This window comes from Gobius niger (genome assembly GCF_951799975.1).
Source record: "Gobius niger genome assembly, chromosome: 1".
NCBI classification, from domain to species: Eukaryota; Metazoa; Chordata; class Actinopteri; order Gobiiformes; family Gobiidae; genus Gobius; species Gobius niger.
Window position 1 is genome coordinate 52,861,030 of NC_136852.1, and position 14,814 is coordinate 52,875,843.

The 14,814-nt window shown below is 40.2% G+C and overlaps 3 protein-coding genes across 3 annotated transcripts; 1 reads left to right on the top strand and 2 right to left on the bottom strand.

The window, feature by feature from the left end:
* Window positions 1-408: 408 nt before the first annotated feature.
* Window positions 409-2,262, bottom strand: LOC306969589 (progonadoliberin-1-like). Its single transcript, XM_079565252.1, has 4 exons — window positions 2,186-2,262; window positions 1,971-2,109; window positions 590-682; window positions 409-510 (listed from the first exon to the last, which is right to left on the bottom strand). The coding sequence occupies exons 2-4, from the start codon at window positions 2,106-2,108 to the stop codon at window positions 463-465; spliced, it is 279 nt and encodes a 92-aa protein (XP_079421378.1). The 5' UTR covers window position 2,109; window positions 2,186-2,262; the 3' UTR covers window positions 409-462.
* An 850-nt stretch (window positions 2,263-3,112) lies between these two features.
* Window positions 3,113-7,247, bottom strand: kctd9a (potassium channel tetramerization domain containing 9a). The gene is made up of 12 exons (XM_079575865.1): window positions 7,082-7,247; window positions 6,737-6,858; window positions 6,618-6,661; window positions 5,996-6,092; window positions 5,852-5,910; window positions 5,641-5,769; window positions 5,496-5,563; window positions 5,316-5,411; window positions 5,097-5,246; window positions 4,917-5,022; window positions 4,597-4,730; window positions 3,113-3,796 (listed from the first exon to the last, which is right to left on the bottom strand). The coding sequence occupies exons 1-12, from the start codon at window positions 7,127-7,129 to the stop codon at window positions 3,680-3,682; spliced, it is 1,170 nt and encodes a 389-aa protein (XP_079431991.1). The 5' UTR covers window positions 7,130-7,247; the 3' UTR covers window positions 3,113-3,679.
* A 540-nt stretch (window positions 7,248-7,787) lies between these two features.
* ankrd39 (ankyrin repeat domain 39) lies at window positions 7,788-9,246 on the top strand. The gene is made up of 4 exons (XM_079561803.1): window positions 7,788-7,972; window positions 8,055-8,158; window positions 8,676-8,879; window positions 8,963-9,246. Exons 1-4 carry the CDS (start codon window positions 7,879-7,881, stop codon window positions 9,107-9,109), a joined length of 549 nt encoding a protein of 182 aa, XP_079417929.1. The 5' UTR covers window positions 7,788-7,878; the 3' UTR covers window positions 9,110-9,246.
* Window positions 9,247-14,814: the final 5,568 nt, after the last annotated feature.

The window sequence follows — 14,814 nt, forward strand, 5'->3', positions numbered from 1 at the left end:
GACAGGAAGTGACATAGATGAAGGAAAACAATTTTAAACTGTTGCCGTGCCGACCATGTTAAGTAAATCGGGCCCATATGGATATTTTCTCAGATTGTTCAGTAGAAGTGAAAAAAAAGAAACAGCAGTCGTTAGTATTAGCACGATGCTAACATGAAGCATTATCAGCATTCTCTGTGAATAATTAGAGAAAGTTAGAGAAAAAATTGTTTTCCCCCTTCACTGTTTTCAAACATGACCATATATGGCGATTCCAGAGATGCCGCATGGGAAATGAGTCAAACTGATATGGAACTTTACCTTTATCTATGTCACTTCCTGTCAGAAGCTTAAAAAAATTAAATAAAAAGACTTTCTTACTTACTTTCTTTAATATGAGACAAAAAAAAACATATCAGGACTCAGACAGCTAATTTCATTTTTTATTGACAACAACAATGTTATAAACAGTGACTGAACTGATCACTTTTCAAATGCTCGATGTCCATCGTCCGTGTCTGCTATATCGTCCTGAGAGAGGAAGTCGACAAATACTCAATTATATTCTGTATATTTTTCAACAAATTTGGAAAAGAAGCAAAACTCTTACAAGAAAACTTTTGAGCCTGTGCATTTTGGCCAGCTGCTCTTCACAGCCCACCGCACTGCAGGGAGTGTCCACCGGCTGGAACCGCTCAATAATCTGCGGGACCACACAGCACAACGATGACAATGGGGCAGAGCAGCTAAAATAACTGACGTTGAAAAGCTAGGACCAAAATGATTACTCTAGTAAGCTAAAATATATAATAATAATGCAAAAGAACCTCCAAAGAAAACACTATCACGTTGGAAAGAATGGCCAAATGTGAGAGCAATACGTGCAGTCACTTCCAAATGTAAAGTGCATTTAGTTAAGCAAATGTTGGTTCTACCCGCCTCTTATGACGACACACCAGTTACAACAGTCGAGATGGATGGCCACAATATTCAGAAACTGCCCTATTTAATTTCCAAGGTTTTTAATTTCCAAGGCGACAATGACTCATTGCTCTAATTATTGTCGGAACAGTCTGTGAAAGAGGGAAATCTGCTGGTGCATAAGATGAGATCGGCACAACGGTCCATCAAAGGGCAATGAGCAAACTTGGAAAATTACCAGGGCAGATCTAGTTCTGCAAAAAGCTGTGACATGTTCTTCTAAATTCAGCCGACAACAAATGACCAAATAGGACTTAAAGGGATATTTCAGAATTTTTGACATAGGGCCTCATTTCCTTGTTATCCAGTAAGTGTTGCTGATTTCTGGAGATATTTTTTTTTTGTAATTCATGCAGTTCTTTTATTTGAAGAGTTTAGTGCATTTCTATGGTATCAGCTAGCCTGCATTAAAAACAGTCTGACCCGCTCCACAGTGCACCTGAGGCAAATCACTTATAACGCCAGACTAACCATATAAATGTTTGTGTCGATAGAATATTTTTTGGAATAAAACTGACCTTGCATCACATGAATGATCGCATTTTGAGGGACTATTTACTAGCAAATCACTCCGCCGCTGCGTAGCTTATACAACCACGAAGCTGATGCTGCTCAAATATAAGTTCTTTTAAATGCAAAATGGTTAAAATTACTCTATCGACACAGACATTTATATGGTTAGTCTAGCGTCATAAGTGATTTGCCTCAGGTGCTCTGTGGAGCGGGTCAGACTGTTTTTAACGCAGGCTAGCTGATACCATACAAATGCGCTAGCCTTGCACTAGCCGAGCGCCACGAAGCTCTTCAAATATAAGAACTGCAATATCTCCAGAAATCAGCAACACTCTGGATAACTAGGAAATGAGGCCCTATGTCAAAAATCCTGAAATGTCCCTTTAATTTTAATACAGTGCGCATAAAAACAGGAACATGTTTCTAGAAGCAAAAACTGATGCCTGGTGTCCATATTGAGACATAACATAGACATAACCTGCTGAATGAATGCCTACGTTACTCAGAGTGTGCGAGAGTCCATCCAGTTCCCTCTTTCCTCCGGGACTCAGACCGAACGACCAGTGCTGGCTCCAAACTTGAGCAGTGATCACACCCAACACCAACAGCTTCAGAGCTGGCGATTTCCAAGTCATTCTAGGTAGAAAAGACACATTTATTACCATACAACAAAAAAGAGTAACAATCAAAATTGCTCTATTCGTCAGATTACCTTGTGTGAAGATGAGGCGCTTTTCTGACTTGCACCTCTGCGTTTCCTTGGTTTTTATGGTCAAATCTTAACTGCAGGTGGTGTTCACAAAAAAAAGAGGATTAAGCCCCATTCATTGGCTTCCTGCTGAGAACCTCCATTTTGCTATCCAGGACAGACTTTGTAATCTGGTCACGAAGGCTAATATTTACACAGACACAAGATTTACAACAAAAACACATGACAAAGTTATCTTCTGAATAGCACTTTATTTATAACAGTCTCTAATGGAAACATATTTCCATGGTCAAGTGCAATCATCATAGAGGGAGGATGCCGCCGCACCCAAACAAAACAAAACCTTTTGCTCCTTTTGCGTTCTACAATAAATAACTGCTCTCAGACACACGTCCAGCTCAAGGTTACAGACACACATGATTGCCTTAATCGTTCACTCCCACAGCCTCAGTACCTACTATTATTACACTTAATAGTATTGCATTTGAGCAGCGTTAAGCTTGAGCGCAATTCACACATGCAACAAGCAAAAGATTGTTTCCTCTTAAAATCTGACATCATTGGTCGTTTCTCATAAAAGATTTTTGGAACATTTTGGAAGCTCTGGATTTAAAGTACATATAAAGAGAACAAACGCCAAAGTAATTAATTTGGCGGAAACACGATACAACATAAACTTGTGCAAACAGGTCATAAGGAAATCCAAGTAATACATGACTATACACAGTTTGTCTCCAGGCAAGTTTACGCTGACAATAAGACATATTTCCTCAACGGTGCGCCCGTCGACGCAGTTACAGATTAACAAGTCACATAGAGTTAACTACCACAAGAAGCAGCGCCACAGAAGCATGCAACTGCAAATCACTTACCACAAATTACCGTAGAGAGGTAGATTCACCAAAAAAAAAAAAGCTTTTAAGATTTCAGGAAACAAAACGTGAAAACCAAAGTGTAAATTGTATTGCATACCCAAGTTTAGTTTTAGTTTAGCCCGCGCGGTGCACTCAAAGCACTGCTAGCCATTTAGACTGTGCTATTATTGTATGGCTTTGTCTTGCATTACTTTTTCAAAATGCGTTTCCAGCAAATTTATGTTACACACGCTAATGTGCATGGCTATTTTAATAAAGCCAGCTGCAGCAGCATTAAGTAAAGCTACTTCCCAGATAATCGGTATGACTCCCATAAGACGACATGAGGTGATAAGCACAGATAAACACATACGTTGTAAATGGATTGGACCCATATACATGTACAGATACATTTAGGATTATTTCATTTTGAGGCATGCAGCTTTAAGTTCCTATCCTTAACACATACTACACATATGATGAACAACCCTGCATTGACGCTAGTGCAAGATATTTAAAGCTATGACGCAGATGAACTGCCAGGGAAAGTCACAAATAGTCTGTACTCGTAACACATTAAGGGAGACAGGATTTAGGAAAGAGTGGAGGACACAAGCGGATAGAACAATGCACTTCTGTGGAGTTATCTGACGCTCTGGGACATGTGCAGCGGTGTCAGCATTTCTTCAAAGATGGCTCCTTTCACGTTGGAGCCTCTGAGGTTTGCCTCCTGTAAGTCGCAGCCGGATAAATCGCAGTTCTGCAACACACACATTAGGTAAAGTCATCATAAACCTGACATGCATTTTAAGTTCACGTTTGTACACATACCGGGTCATTTATCAAGACAAATGCTAAATAATAGTGGGGGTACAAGCTGGAAAAGATCATATAGCCCTTTGTGGACATGTAGCACCAAATGTATAATTTTAAATGGCCTGTGTTACAATATTAGGGCCCTAATCTGATATTTAAAGGATATAATGCAATGTAGTAGTAAATGACCCCCATAGTCTCCTAAGTAACCCATTCCTATCACTGACAATGTTACAAGCCTAAAGTGCACGTAAGACTAACAGAAACAAACAGAAGGACCTGGTTTCGGTTTGACATTTTTGTGATGTCTATTATCTCACTTATCAATTAAAACCCTGAACAGAAAGAGGCATAGATAAAGAAAGGCAAAAGAAAACTTTCCATAATAGTTAGTCTGTAAATTTCAAATTTCCTACGGGGACAATGAAGTATAATCAAACAAACAAAACCTAGAACATGTAATTTTCTCAAAAAGTAAAGAGACACGAAGAATAAAGTTTCAAATTACTATGACTGAGTGTATCCTTTTATACACTTTTTATACACAGCTTTTTAAACAGTTGTGATAATTTCAGGGGGAAAAATGCAACAAAAAATGTATTAATTATCAGATAAATTACGTTTTCAGCCAGCTGTTAAAAGGCTTTAAAGTAGAACTTCCTCTTGGCCGTTCAAAGCCGTCCCTGGGTCAGCTTGACTCCGTAAATGCTTCTTAAACAACACCAAAAAAAAAAAAAACCTCACCTCGAGGTCGGTGCCCGCTAAAGTGGCTCCCCGCAGGTTACAGTTCTTCAGCTTTGCATTTTTCAGAGTGGCCACACGCAGGTTAATCCCAGTCATCTGGCTTCCTTCCATATCCACACCTTTCAGATTGGCACCTAATAAAAAGACATTAACTTATAAATATCCTGCTACTGTACAAACCAACCCCTAACCAGTCACTATTTAGCTCACACATTTTGTCTTGCTAAACTAGTGGGATGTTGATAATTTGACTGTATTTGTCGAAAGTCAACAGAAAACGGTCTGAATGTCACACCCTTCGGACAAAGAAAAAGTATTACCCTCCAGGTTGGCCTTCAGCCCAGATGGATCTTCAAAATTACATCCTTTGAGAGAGGCCCCTTCAGCATTGGAACACAGCATCTTCACCCCTTGTAAATTTGTACCCTTAGAATAGATAAAACACATTGACACAAAATCTATATGTAATCAGCAATATTTGTGGGAGGTTCTTGACATACATCCAGGTTGGCACCAGAAAGATCCGCTCTTTCCAGGTTGGAACAGCATAAATTAGCATGCGACAGATTGCAGCGGCTAAGGTTGGCCATCTTGAAATTGATGTAGCGCAAATCAAGACGAGATAAATCAGCACCACTAAAATTAAGACCCTACGGGAAAAAAAAAATTGTCAGTCTTGGTGAAAACAAGGATTGTAATGGTAAGTGGTCGCCTTGTACCTGGCAACGAAGCTCGGACTTTGTCGGTGTTGACAAAAGAAAACGAACAAACTCCTTTCGGGAAATCGGGGAGTGGTCATCGGCTGGTTGAGAGCTCTGGTTTAGACACAAAATGATGTTGTAAGCAAATGATAAAATAACAACAGACTTACAAAAATAGCCACGCCCCTCAGAACAAACCTTAACTGCCATGTCAAGTTGTTCAGCAAGTTGCTCAATCCCAAAAAAGCGAGCCTCTTCAAGTACACCTGGAAAACCAAATTGATTTCAACAATGGTTAATTTAACACCAGATTTAGCTTAAGTTTTAAAGGAAACCGACCGACCTCTGATATTAATCCCTTCATTGATGATGAGCTGCCCATGCCTCAGGTAGTTGAGAATGGGTTCAAAGTACTCAGGGCTGCGGTCGATTAAATAAGCCCCATTCTCATCCTGCTTGTTGCCCCACACATCTGAATTTAAAAGGGAAAAGAAAATCGGAACCTCAAGCTTTCAGTTTTCAGTATTTAAACTCACAGACATCAAATGATATACCTTTCTCCCTGAACATACGAGCAAGCATACTGTCTGGCTCTTTGCTGACCAAAGTGCTCCTAACAAAGAGAAAGCATTGAAATTCAACACTAGTTATACAAGAATCACTAAGATACAGTAAATGTTTCACATAATAACATTTACCGAGTTGTAGTAAACAGCCGACCTCCAATGTTCAGGGTTATCCAGTCAGTGTGGGACCCCTGTAGCTCTTGTGGGGGCTTGAGTTCATTTTGTGGGTCTGAAAGCAGAGCACATTACTGTTCATTAGATTGGATTTAAGCGAGTGGTACACTATCGCACTGGTCCTAATTTATGTATTTTATTATTGTAAACTGTGTAGAAAGGCCCGACCAGGGACATGAGCTGCGAACTAGCACTAGCTACAAGCTCTTCATGCATCGCATCAGCTGCAAATATTAATTGTAACTATGTTGATTGTATCGTCCCTGATAAATAAATAAATAAATAAAATAAAATAAAACTATAGTATGCGGTTGCTTGGGCTTCTTCAGGGTCATCTGCAATTTTAGACTTTAATGAAACCATTTAATTTATGCTTTACTAAAGCATTTAGATGAGCCGTTTTTCTTCTTCTGATAGACACATGATTTACACCCAGTTTAGACATCATGTTTTTATAGATCCGGTTTAGTCTTGATTTGATCTTGATCTAGGCCTGGTGGTACATGGAGGATTCAACATTTTATTACGAGATACATTGTGTGAAAAGCCTCTGCACGACTGTATGGTAAAAACGACTCACCAATGTAAGGATCTCCTTCAGACACGTACAGCACATCGTCATCCCTGTTAGATGTATAAAAAAGAACAACGTTATTTTAGCCAAATCTGTCATATCATTTACAGCAACACTTTGCATACCTAATCAGGGCTATGTCGTCAATGAGACCACCCTTTCCATTGTAAAGAGAAGAGGCTTTGATTCCTAACTTATTGCTTGCTACAGAAAGGAGGTCTGACAGGGTCCCGTACACAGCTACAACCTAAAGACAAAATTGAAATGACAGTTTGTTGGAAAAGTAGGCTTGAATGGATATTATTCAATCATTTATTTGGCAATTTAGCCTAAACAAATAATGTTAACTTCAGAGAACAGCGTTTCCTTGATGTAAACATTGCTATAATTCAGCTAACCTCTATGAATTACTCAATGCCCGTTTATATCACTGAATATAACGTTACCTTCCTTACGGTGTTATTACTCACCTTGCCATTTTTGGACGTCCCGTTAACAAATAGCGTGACTCTTCTCATTATTTCAGCGCTTTGGTTGATTATATTTGAGGTTTATATCTTCAAAAAATACATTTGATTTGGGGCACCTTGGACCGATTCACAGTTTACAGTTGCTAGCTAGCTAGCTAACTGCATCATCAGACAATAACACGAAACAAAAGGCGCGTTCAAAGGCCTCCGAAAAACTAAAGATCACCTAAATTTCAGTACCGACTTCACAATCCTCCGTTTTGGACGTGAGGACGTGAAGCTTGATTTTTTTAATTTTATCTACTCAACCATGTCAAAAATGTCCTTCGTCATGACCAATTTTGTATTTAAACTTCAATTCGGTTGCGTTTATACAGCTGTAAGCGGTTTCATATAGTATATTTCCTAACTTCTGTGAGAGTCCGTGACGTTTACACTGGGACTGCTGCTCTGTGATTGGTCAAACTATTCGACATAGCGAACAGTCACATGGAGGAAGTTTGTCCTATTCCAGTGTCCGTAATTCGCTGAACGAGCTGTAATAATGTAGTTTTTCGAGGTGCTTAACTCGTTAACTTATAACTTAAGTAGAATTTTGATCTCCTTGGTATGATGCACGTTTAAAAAGATACATAGTCAAAGATAGCGATGCTATAGTTGTTTGCTGGTTGGTTTGTGATCTTGCAATGGCAAGTTGTGAGTGACAACTGTGCTACAGGTTTACAACACATATGACACTGCTTGTACAGAGCTGCGAGAGTTATTTCAGCTGAACACGTTTGGAGTTCATTATTACAATGGCATCCAATCGGGATCACTGCTCCTGCTGCTCACACCCAGGTTCATCCTCCAGTGTTTACCAGACCTTGAGTGAGATGGATTTTGAAAGAGGTTTGCTACATTGCAATGTGCTGTTTATCTTGTTATGTAATTAAGGATATAATTGTATCAAATTAAACTGTTGACTTCTCAGGAATCTGGTCAGCTGCAATGGATGGGGACTTGGAAAGGGTCAAGTCTTTGATCCAAAAAGACACAAGTCCAAACATGAAAGATGGTGCTGGATACACATCATTGGTAAATTAGGAGATTAAATAAAGGTGAGGCATTGCAGGTAAACGGGGAACCAGTTTGAAACCTTTATAGGCAATAATAATATAGGCAATATAACAATAGGTATTGATAAATCCTTCTGAACAAAATATTGTCAAGAACAAAACAAGGAAAATTTGCTGCGTGTGTGTGGGTCTGTAGGTGAAGATGTTACAATGGCCGTTGAAGTTATTTTTTTTCCATATAAATCAATGGAGCAATAAATTATATTAGTGTGGAGATTAGGAAGATATTCTTTTGGTGAATGTTTATACACTATGTACTGTCAAAAGTAGGTCAATTTTATAATTTTATGGGAAATGTATTAAATAGGTTCCCAGGAAGAGTAGCACACTAATGGGGTTCCTAATAACAAATAAACAGTAAACTGGCCTAAAGCCTGAAACTTTAAATATTATGTTTTCCCTGCAGTGTCTCCAATTACTGAACATTACTGGTTTCTTTGCTTTCACTCATGTTGATGTCTTATTATTCTCCCCAGCACTATGCCAGTCGAAGCGGCCATTTGGCTGTGTGCAAGTTCCTTCTGGTAAATGGTGCGTGTGCATCTCCTCAGACACCAGGGGGAGCCACCCCACTGCATAGAGCGGCTTACTGTGGTCATATGGACGTTGTAAGAGTCCTGCTACAGCACAAAGCAAACCCACTGCTGTGTGATGATGATGGGGCCTCCGCACTGCACAAGGTACTTTACATATGTTACACTAGCTACACAATACATAAAAGGTATAAGCTTACTTTTAATCCACTGTGTCTCTTGTGTCACAGGCTGCAGAGAAGGGGCACGCAGATGTGTGTCAGTTACTTCTGCAGGAGTGTCCATCCCTCTGCTCTCAGAAGAACAACAGACAGCAGCTCCCGTACCAGTTAGCAAAACAAGGGGATCTGCAGGAGCTCTTGAAACCACCTCCGTGACAATTACACAGGGTGAAGTTAAGTGCTCCTCTAAGAAACTTCAAGGACACCATTTATACAGCTGTTATTTCAGTAAATATGGACTATTAACACACATTTGCATGCTCATTTTATATTAAAATAAATAAATACAACTTTTTTGACTAAAAACACATTTAGGTCTGGTTTCTTAACGGAAGTCTTTTGCATAGATTTTACTTTTGTAGTTTTGTTCTTGTTTTCATGCAGTAAACAGCAGGGGGAGCCATTGCCCAAGTTGAGAGTGGTATTTGTGCATATCCACCTAAAGAGCTGGAAGCTTGTACAGAATGACCTCATTCAATCAGACATATTTTGAAGGCTACACAATATCTTTGAATAAAAAATCTATCATAAGGCATTGATAGATTAAAATAGTATTGGAGGTCTCAGCACAATTATTTCTACACAGGAAAGTAATTCAGTGTGAAGCTCATAACATTAAAGCTTTGTCTAAAGCTCCTCATGTGCTTTTTACTTTTTGTCTTTTTTCTACACTACTGTTTGAACAAGTTAACGTTACAGTTACAGCACCTTTAAAGCATAATCCTTATTAGAAAGTTTAATTAGCAGCTTCTTTTTCAACTCCGGCGGTACCAAAGGCAGCCCACATGAACCTATTGAAGTATTTACAGAGGAACAAAAGATGGAGGCCTGAGGCTGAAGAAAGGATGTTGATATTTCCATATCTGGCACAGCACATGGAAGCACTTTGAGCCATTGTCTCCCATAGTTACTTATCCAAAGCATGTTAAATAAGTTACACATGCACATGTAAAGGCCCATGCACTTTCTTCTTTTGGGCTGTATCCAGATGTGTGTATTAATATGAACCTTTTTTACAGAATCGCTCTAGTTCTTAGTTGTGAGGAACTTTCATTGGGTCTCGCTAGTGGGTGGCGTGTCCAAACTACCTTCAAAACCACATCCAGTGCCGTGACTGTGGAGGGGTGCCAGGCAACATCTGGAGCTCATTGCAGCTGACGCCACACCGCTGTACGAGGGGAGATGGGGTGTCGGGACGGGGGTAGGAGCGAGGGGGGAAAGTCGAGTCCAGGGCTGTTTACGCTCAATAACAACTCCTTCCTCTCCACACAGCTGAGGCTCACCTTACAAAGATCACATTACCTGAATGCCGCTTTAAAGAGCTATTCTCAAACTATGGCGCAGGTACACCTGATGGTATGCAGGATCCTTTAGGTGGTAGCCAGGAGTCTTTTAAACTTAGACGGGTCCTCTTCTGTTTTTTTAAATGGCTTTTATCAAAGAAATATGACTTTTTATTTGAGTTTTATTTAACCAGGAAAGTTTCACTGAGATTCACAATCTCCTTTTTTAGGAGAGTCCTGGCTTTAGGAGAAACTGGAGTACCTTGAGGAAACCTAACCCTAAAGGCCCCACCTGGTCCGGAAAATTAACCCAGGACCTTTTAGATGCAAGGCAAGAGCACGAGCCACTTCCCCACTATGTCATGTGATAATCTATAGAAGCCTGACATTATTTTCATTATAGACATTATACTTGCTTTTGCTACTTTGTATAGTTTCACCACAAATGCAATAACTTGACTCTTCAATCTGACCTGTAACGTGTATTTTCTGATTCAATGCCTTCAACCTCAGGTCTTGTTAACCTCCCGATGAGTCACATTCAGTAAAAAAAATCAATCACGTAAGCGCTGGTCACAGCTTTTCTTTGAACCAGCCATATTTGATCCACACTAAACCATTTAAGTGTTGAAAAAGATTTTATTTAGGCCAATAAAGTTTGAGTCCTTGGGCATGTACTTCAACAACTGCAAAGCAGGACGGGGACAGGGGTGGCCCGTGGGACACCTGCAGGACTTTTTGTATCTAATTGTGCTTAGAAAACATCCGCCCCAAATTGCTCTGACTCTTGGCTTAGCTGCCTCTTAAGTGCAGCACTGCCACTGGAAGGTATGCCAGCCAATCTCATCCCGCGCCCAATTCAATTAAAGAGAGTACAAAGACAAATGGCCGCGGGGCGAGTGATATGATTATAGTCATGTGTACTGCCACTTCTCTGATTCAACCTCTTTTATCTGTCGCACACACAGACTTCAGTTTCAAGGAGCTGACACCGATGGGACAAGAAACCTCCAGGTGAGAGCTATAGGATCCAAGTCCTCCCATTCAACAGCCGCAACACGAGCCGAGGATAAAGATTATATTATACAGACGGGGGTGGAGAGTTACTAAACTTGGGTACACTTTTTGTGGGAAATGTATTATAGGCACTTTCTTATTTAGTAAATTTTGGATAACAGGGGGGTGTAGCGGTCGTGGAGCATGTCAGGCAGGTCACAGAGGGCCTTGAAAGTGAGGAGAGGGATTGTGCATTGGATTTTTTGTGTCATTGGAAGCCTGTGGAGTTAGATTAGGACCAAAGTGATATGTTCAATTGATTTTTATTTCTTGTAAACACATTAAAAACATAAAACTTACTCATCCGAGAAGCAACACTAAAGAAGTCTGACTATTTCGATGAAATAAACCCAGGTCAGAAGGTCCTGTCGGTTCTTGTAACATGAGTTTTACTTGAACACATTTACTCATTCTGCATGAGATTTAACAGCCAAATAAAGTATTCCATATACACGGGCTGTTCTATTGAGCTTGTCAGACTTCAGGGACTAAGATTTGTGGCAGAGAAGCATAATGTTTTTGGCCAAATCTAGTGGCAACATTGGACTCATTTATAGAAGGTGTTTTTGGCTGCAAATGGGGACTTTCAACCATAAACTCATGAACACATGTTGTCCAGCTCTTTTCTATTTGACTGTATAAAACCTACATTTTGCACCTTTTAGTGGTTTGCTGATCTGAACTCATTACCATGAAAAATAGGTCCATTTGTTAATTGTCTTGCACCATGGGAGATCTTCTATATTTGGATATTGCAGATAGGGCTATTTATATTTAGAACTACAAAGCGTCCACTGAAGGAAATACTTTGAGTTGTTTAGGAAACACATTTTCTCTTGATCAGCATCCTGACATTTTCAGTCTCTTGGGATCAGAAAAATTCTCTGAACTCAAAGGTGTGCATTGCAGCCCTCTAACTAAGTTTTCATTCGGGACAATGCAGGGGGAGCGACTGCACCCTTGAGCCAAAGCTGCCTCAAAAGACAGATGATCCTACTCTCGGGACGGGGACGTGTCGGAGGAATGTGAGTGCAGGTGTATCCCGGGGCCTGTGGGACCAGCACCAGTTGATCCTGTTTGATAGAGGCTCTGACAGTCCCAGATTGTATGTCGAGGCCCGGAGGAGGTGCGTCTCTCATTCCAGCACCCAAGAAAGTCGATCTGGTGGGAAAGAGGCGGGGCCGGCCCAGAGGCGTCAGCTTTTGTCCAGACGCCAACACAGACACACACCTTGGCGGGACAGACACAAGGCCCAACCCACGAAGGCATCCCCTGCTTCACCCACTGTCCCACCAACACTAGCGTCACACTGTCACCCCTGACACTTACCCCCGAAATCCCTACAGAGACAACCTTAACCCCATTCCAGAAAATCAACTCCAAATGTGTCTATGACTCATCTCAGCTCATTATCACACCCACACATTAGATCCCTCGGCTAAACATGTACATGTAAACCAAAAAAGACACCCACATAACTCAATCTACTTATTAAAGATACACATTGTAACCTGAAAAACACAGCACAACTTGTGATATTGAGTAATATCCAACTCTGCCCCATCGCCCGAAAATATTTTGCTTTATTTTGCTTTTTTGACTGCTTTTGCTACTTAGCACAAGCTGTTCTACAAGCCTGTCTCAGCTAGTTTACTTTTAAATTGTATTTAGTTACTGAATACTGAATACTTGCCTTAAAATCGATTTTGTAACATGCATCAATACTGTATTCTTTTAGAATACTTTTGGAATACTTTCATTTACAAGTATATGGCGTGTAATTACAAAAATGAAGACTACGATTGTTGGAACACCTTTATAAACTCACTTACCATTAATGATGAACTCTTTAACTCTGTTGGCAAATGGAGCAGCAGATCCAGCATCATGTGACACATGTGCAGTGTTTGTATGAGCTCTAGCATAAGATGTTTTAAATCTTTATTCTATTTTAGGAGGATACAAATCAACATTAAACGTTCTTTCTTAATAATGTTGTGCAATATGGAGCTAAAATTTAATGATTGAGCACTATGATGTAGTCCCTTGATATTTGGAAAGTAACGGTAAATACTGTCAAATGAAAGTGTATCTTTAGCAGAATACAGTTACTCAAAATGAGTTTTCTAAACACATGTATTTAGTTACTCCCCAACACTGGCCATTGCCACCACACGTCCTCTTCCCCTCATTTACTTGACCACACCTGCAGACCTAGACATCTTGAATACACACAAGACAAAAATGTGAAGAAATAAAGGGATGAGTCTACAATAATGCACTTTGTTGTCTACACTGAAAGATTTGGGCTACTTGAAAAGAAAACATGAACTCTCATAATTATAATTTTAACTGTTCATAACTATACAATAATAAGAATGATCCAATAGCTTGAATTAACATTACAAATAAATTATTAATTTGAGCATTTTTTGGAGTAAAAAAAAAGGCTTTCTATATTTACAATTTTGAGAAGCTATGTAGGAACAGGAAATTGATGTTGAATAGGGGGTGGGGTTAAATAAGTTAAACTTCTCCTCACTCCTTTTTGGACATGTGCATTTGTATTTGGCTTTTCAAGGGAACTGACAAGTTTGCTTTTGTCTTTTTGATTTGTAACAGCCTTTACGTTTAAAATTTTGTAAAGGTGTGTTGTGTTGCTCACATGTTCAAAATACGAACGAAAGAAAAGAAAGAATCTTTTCAAGACAAGTCCAAACCTAGCCTCTCTGTCGCTGCATCATTTGATCTAAAACCTAAGCAACTATGATTTTCAAGTAAATTATCATCTTTTCAATACAATGCTTTGTCCGGGAAAGCGGCTGCAGAAGACAACACAATAACACCGTGAGTGACAGGCCTCGACCGGGACGTGCCCTCTTTCAGCCATGTCCCAAAGCAGGAGCACCATCAGAGTCCTGTCAGTGAAAGAGACAGCATTCTCCAAAACTACTGTCCCGACTCTTAACCCTTGAGGACTCGTCCAAAAATCACCACCTGCCATCCCAGTCTCAAAGGGGCCAAACCAGGACTCTACGTGTCACATATTTCAGATCATTAAAAATATTTCTGTGCTACACCCAAAACCACAGCCGCCGCATTTAGACGCCAAACATGCCCTCGTCAGCTCTATTGTTGACATGGGTTGGCTTCCTGTCAGACTCGGCAAACAACAGAAAATTTAAATTCCTCTTGAGTATTTTGAAATCACTGTGAGCTCGTCTGTCTGCGGTTTACCACTCTCTTTTTCCTCTGCCAAGACGAGAAAAATGTCTCCCTTCACCTTGCAAGATGGATGCGGGCCAGTAAGGCATCACTTGCAGGACGGTCCCGCCAACGCTGTACTGTTATTGCTGCTGGTGTCCCATCACTGTCCCTCCCTCCACTCTCTTGCGTCATAAATAACCACTTCACTGGCAAAAAAACAGGCAGCAGTGACGTCAACAACTACTTTTCACCCTAAAAAAAAGAGGCCGTTTTTGATTTAATACCCTTGTCCTGAAAGGGGAGGCTCAGACTTGA

Bases quoted from the DNA above. Each gene is read 5' to 3' on its own strand.
- LOC306969589 (XM_079565252.1), bottom strand. From the start codon at position 2,108: ATGACTTGGAAATCGCCAGCTCTGAAGCTGTTGGTGTTGGGTGTGATC. The intron at 683-1,970 runs GTAGGCATTCAT...GTGGTCCCGCAG, and splicing joins TCTCGCACACTCTGAGTAAC to ATTATTGAGCGGTTCCAGCC. The intron at 511-589 runs GTAAGAGTTTTG...TTCCTCTCTCAG, and splicing joins ACAGGCTCAAAAGTTTTCTT to GACGATATAGCAGACACGGA.
- kctd9a (XM_079575865.1), bottom strand. From the start codon at position 7,129: ATGAGAAGAGTCACGCTATTTGTTAACGGGACGTCCAAAAATGGCAAG. The intron at 6,859-7,081 runs GTGAGTAATAAC...TTTTGTCTTTAG, and splicing joins GGACGTCCAAAAATGGCAAG to GTTGTAGCTGTGTACGGGAC. The intron at 4,731-4,916 runs GTAATACTTTTT...TCTTTTTATTAG, and splicing joins GCTGAAGGCCAACCTGGAGG to GTGCCAATCTGAAAGGTGTG.
- ankrd39 (XM_079561803.1), top strand. From the start codon at position 7,879: ATGGCATCCAATCGGGATCACTGCTCCTGCTGCTCACACCCAGGTTCA. The intron at 7,973-8,054 runs GTTTGCTACATT...TTGACTTCTCAG, and splicing joins TGAGATGGATTTTGAAAGAG to GAATCTGGTCAGCTGCAATG. The intron at 8,880-8,962 runs GTACTTTACATA...CTTGTGTCACAG, and splicing joins GGGCCTCCGCACTGCACAAG to GCTGCAGAGAAGGGGCACGC.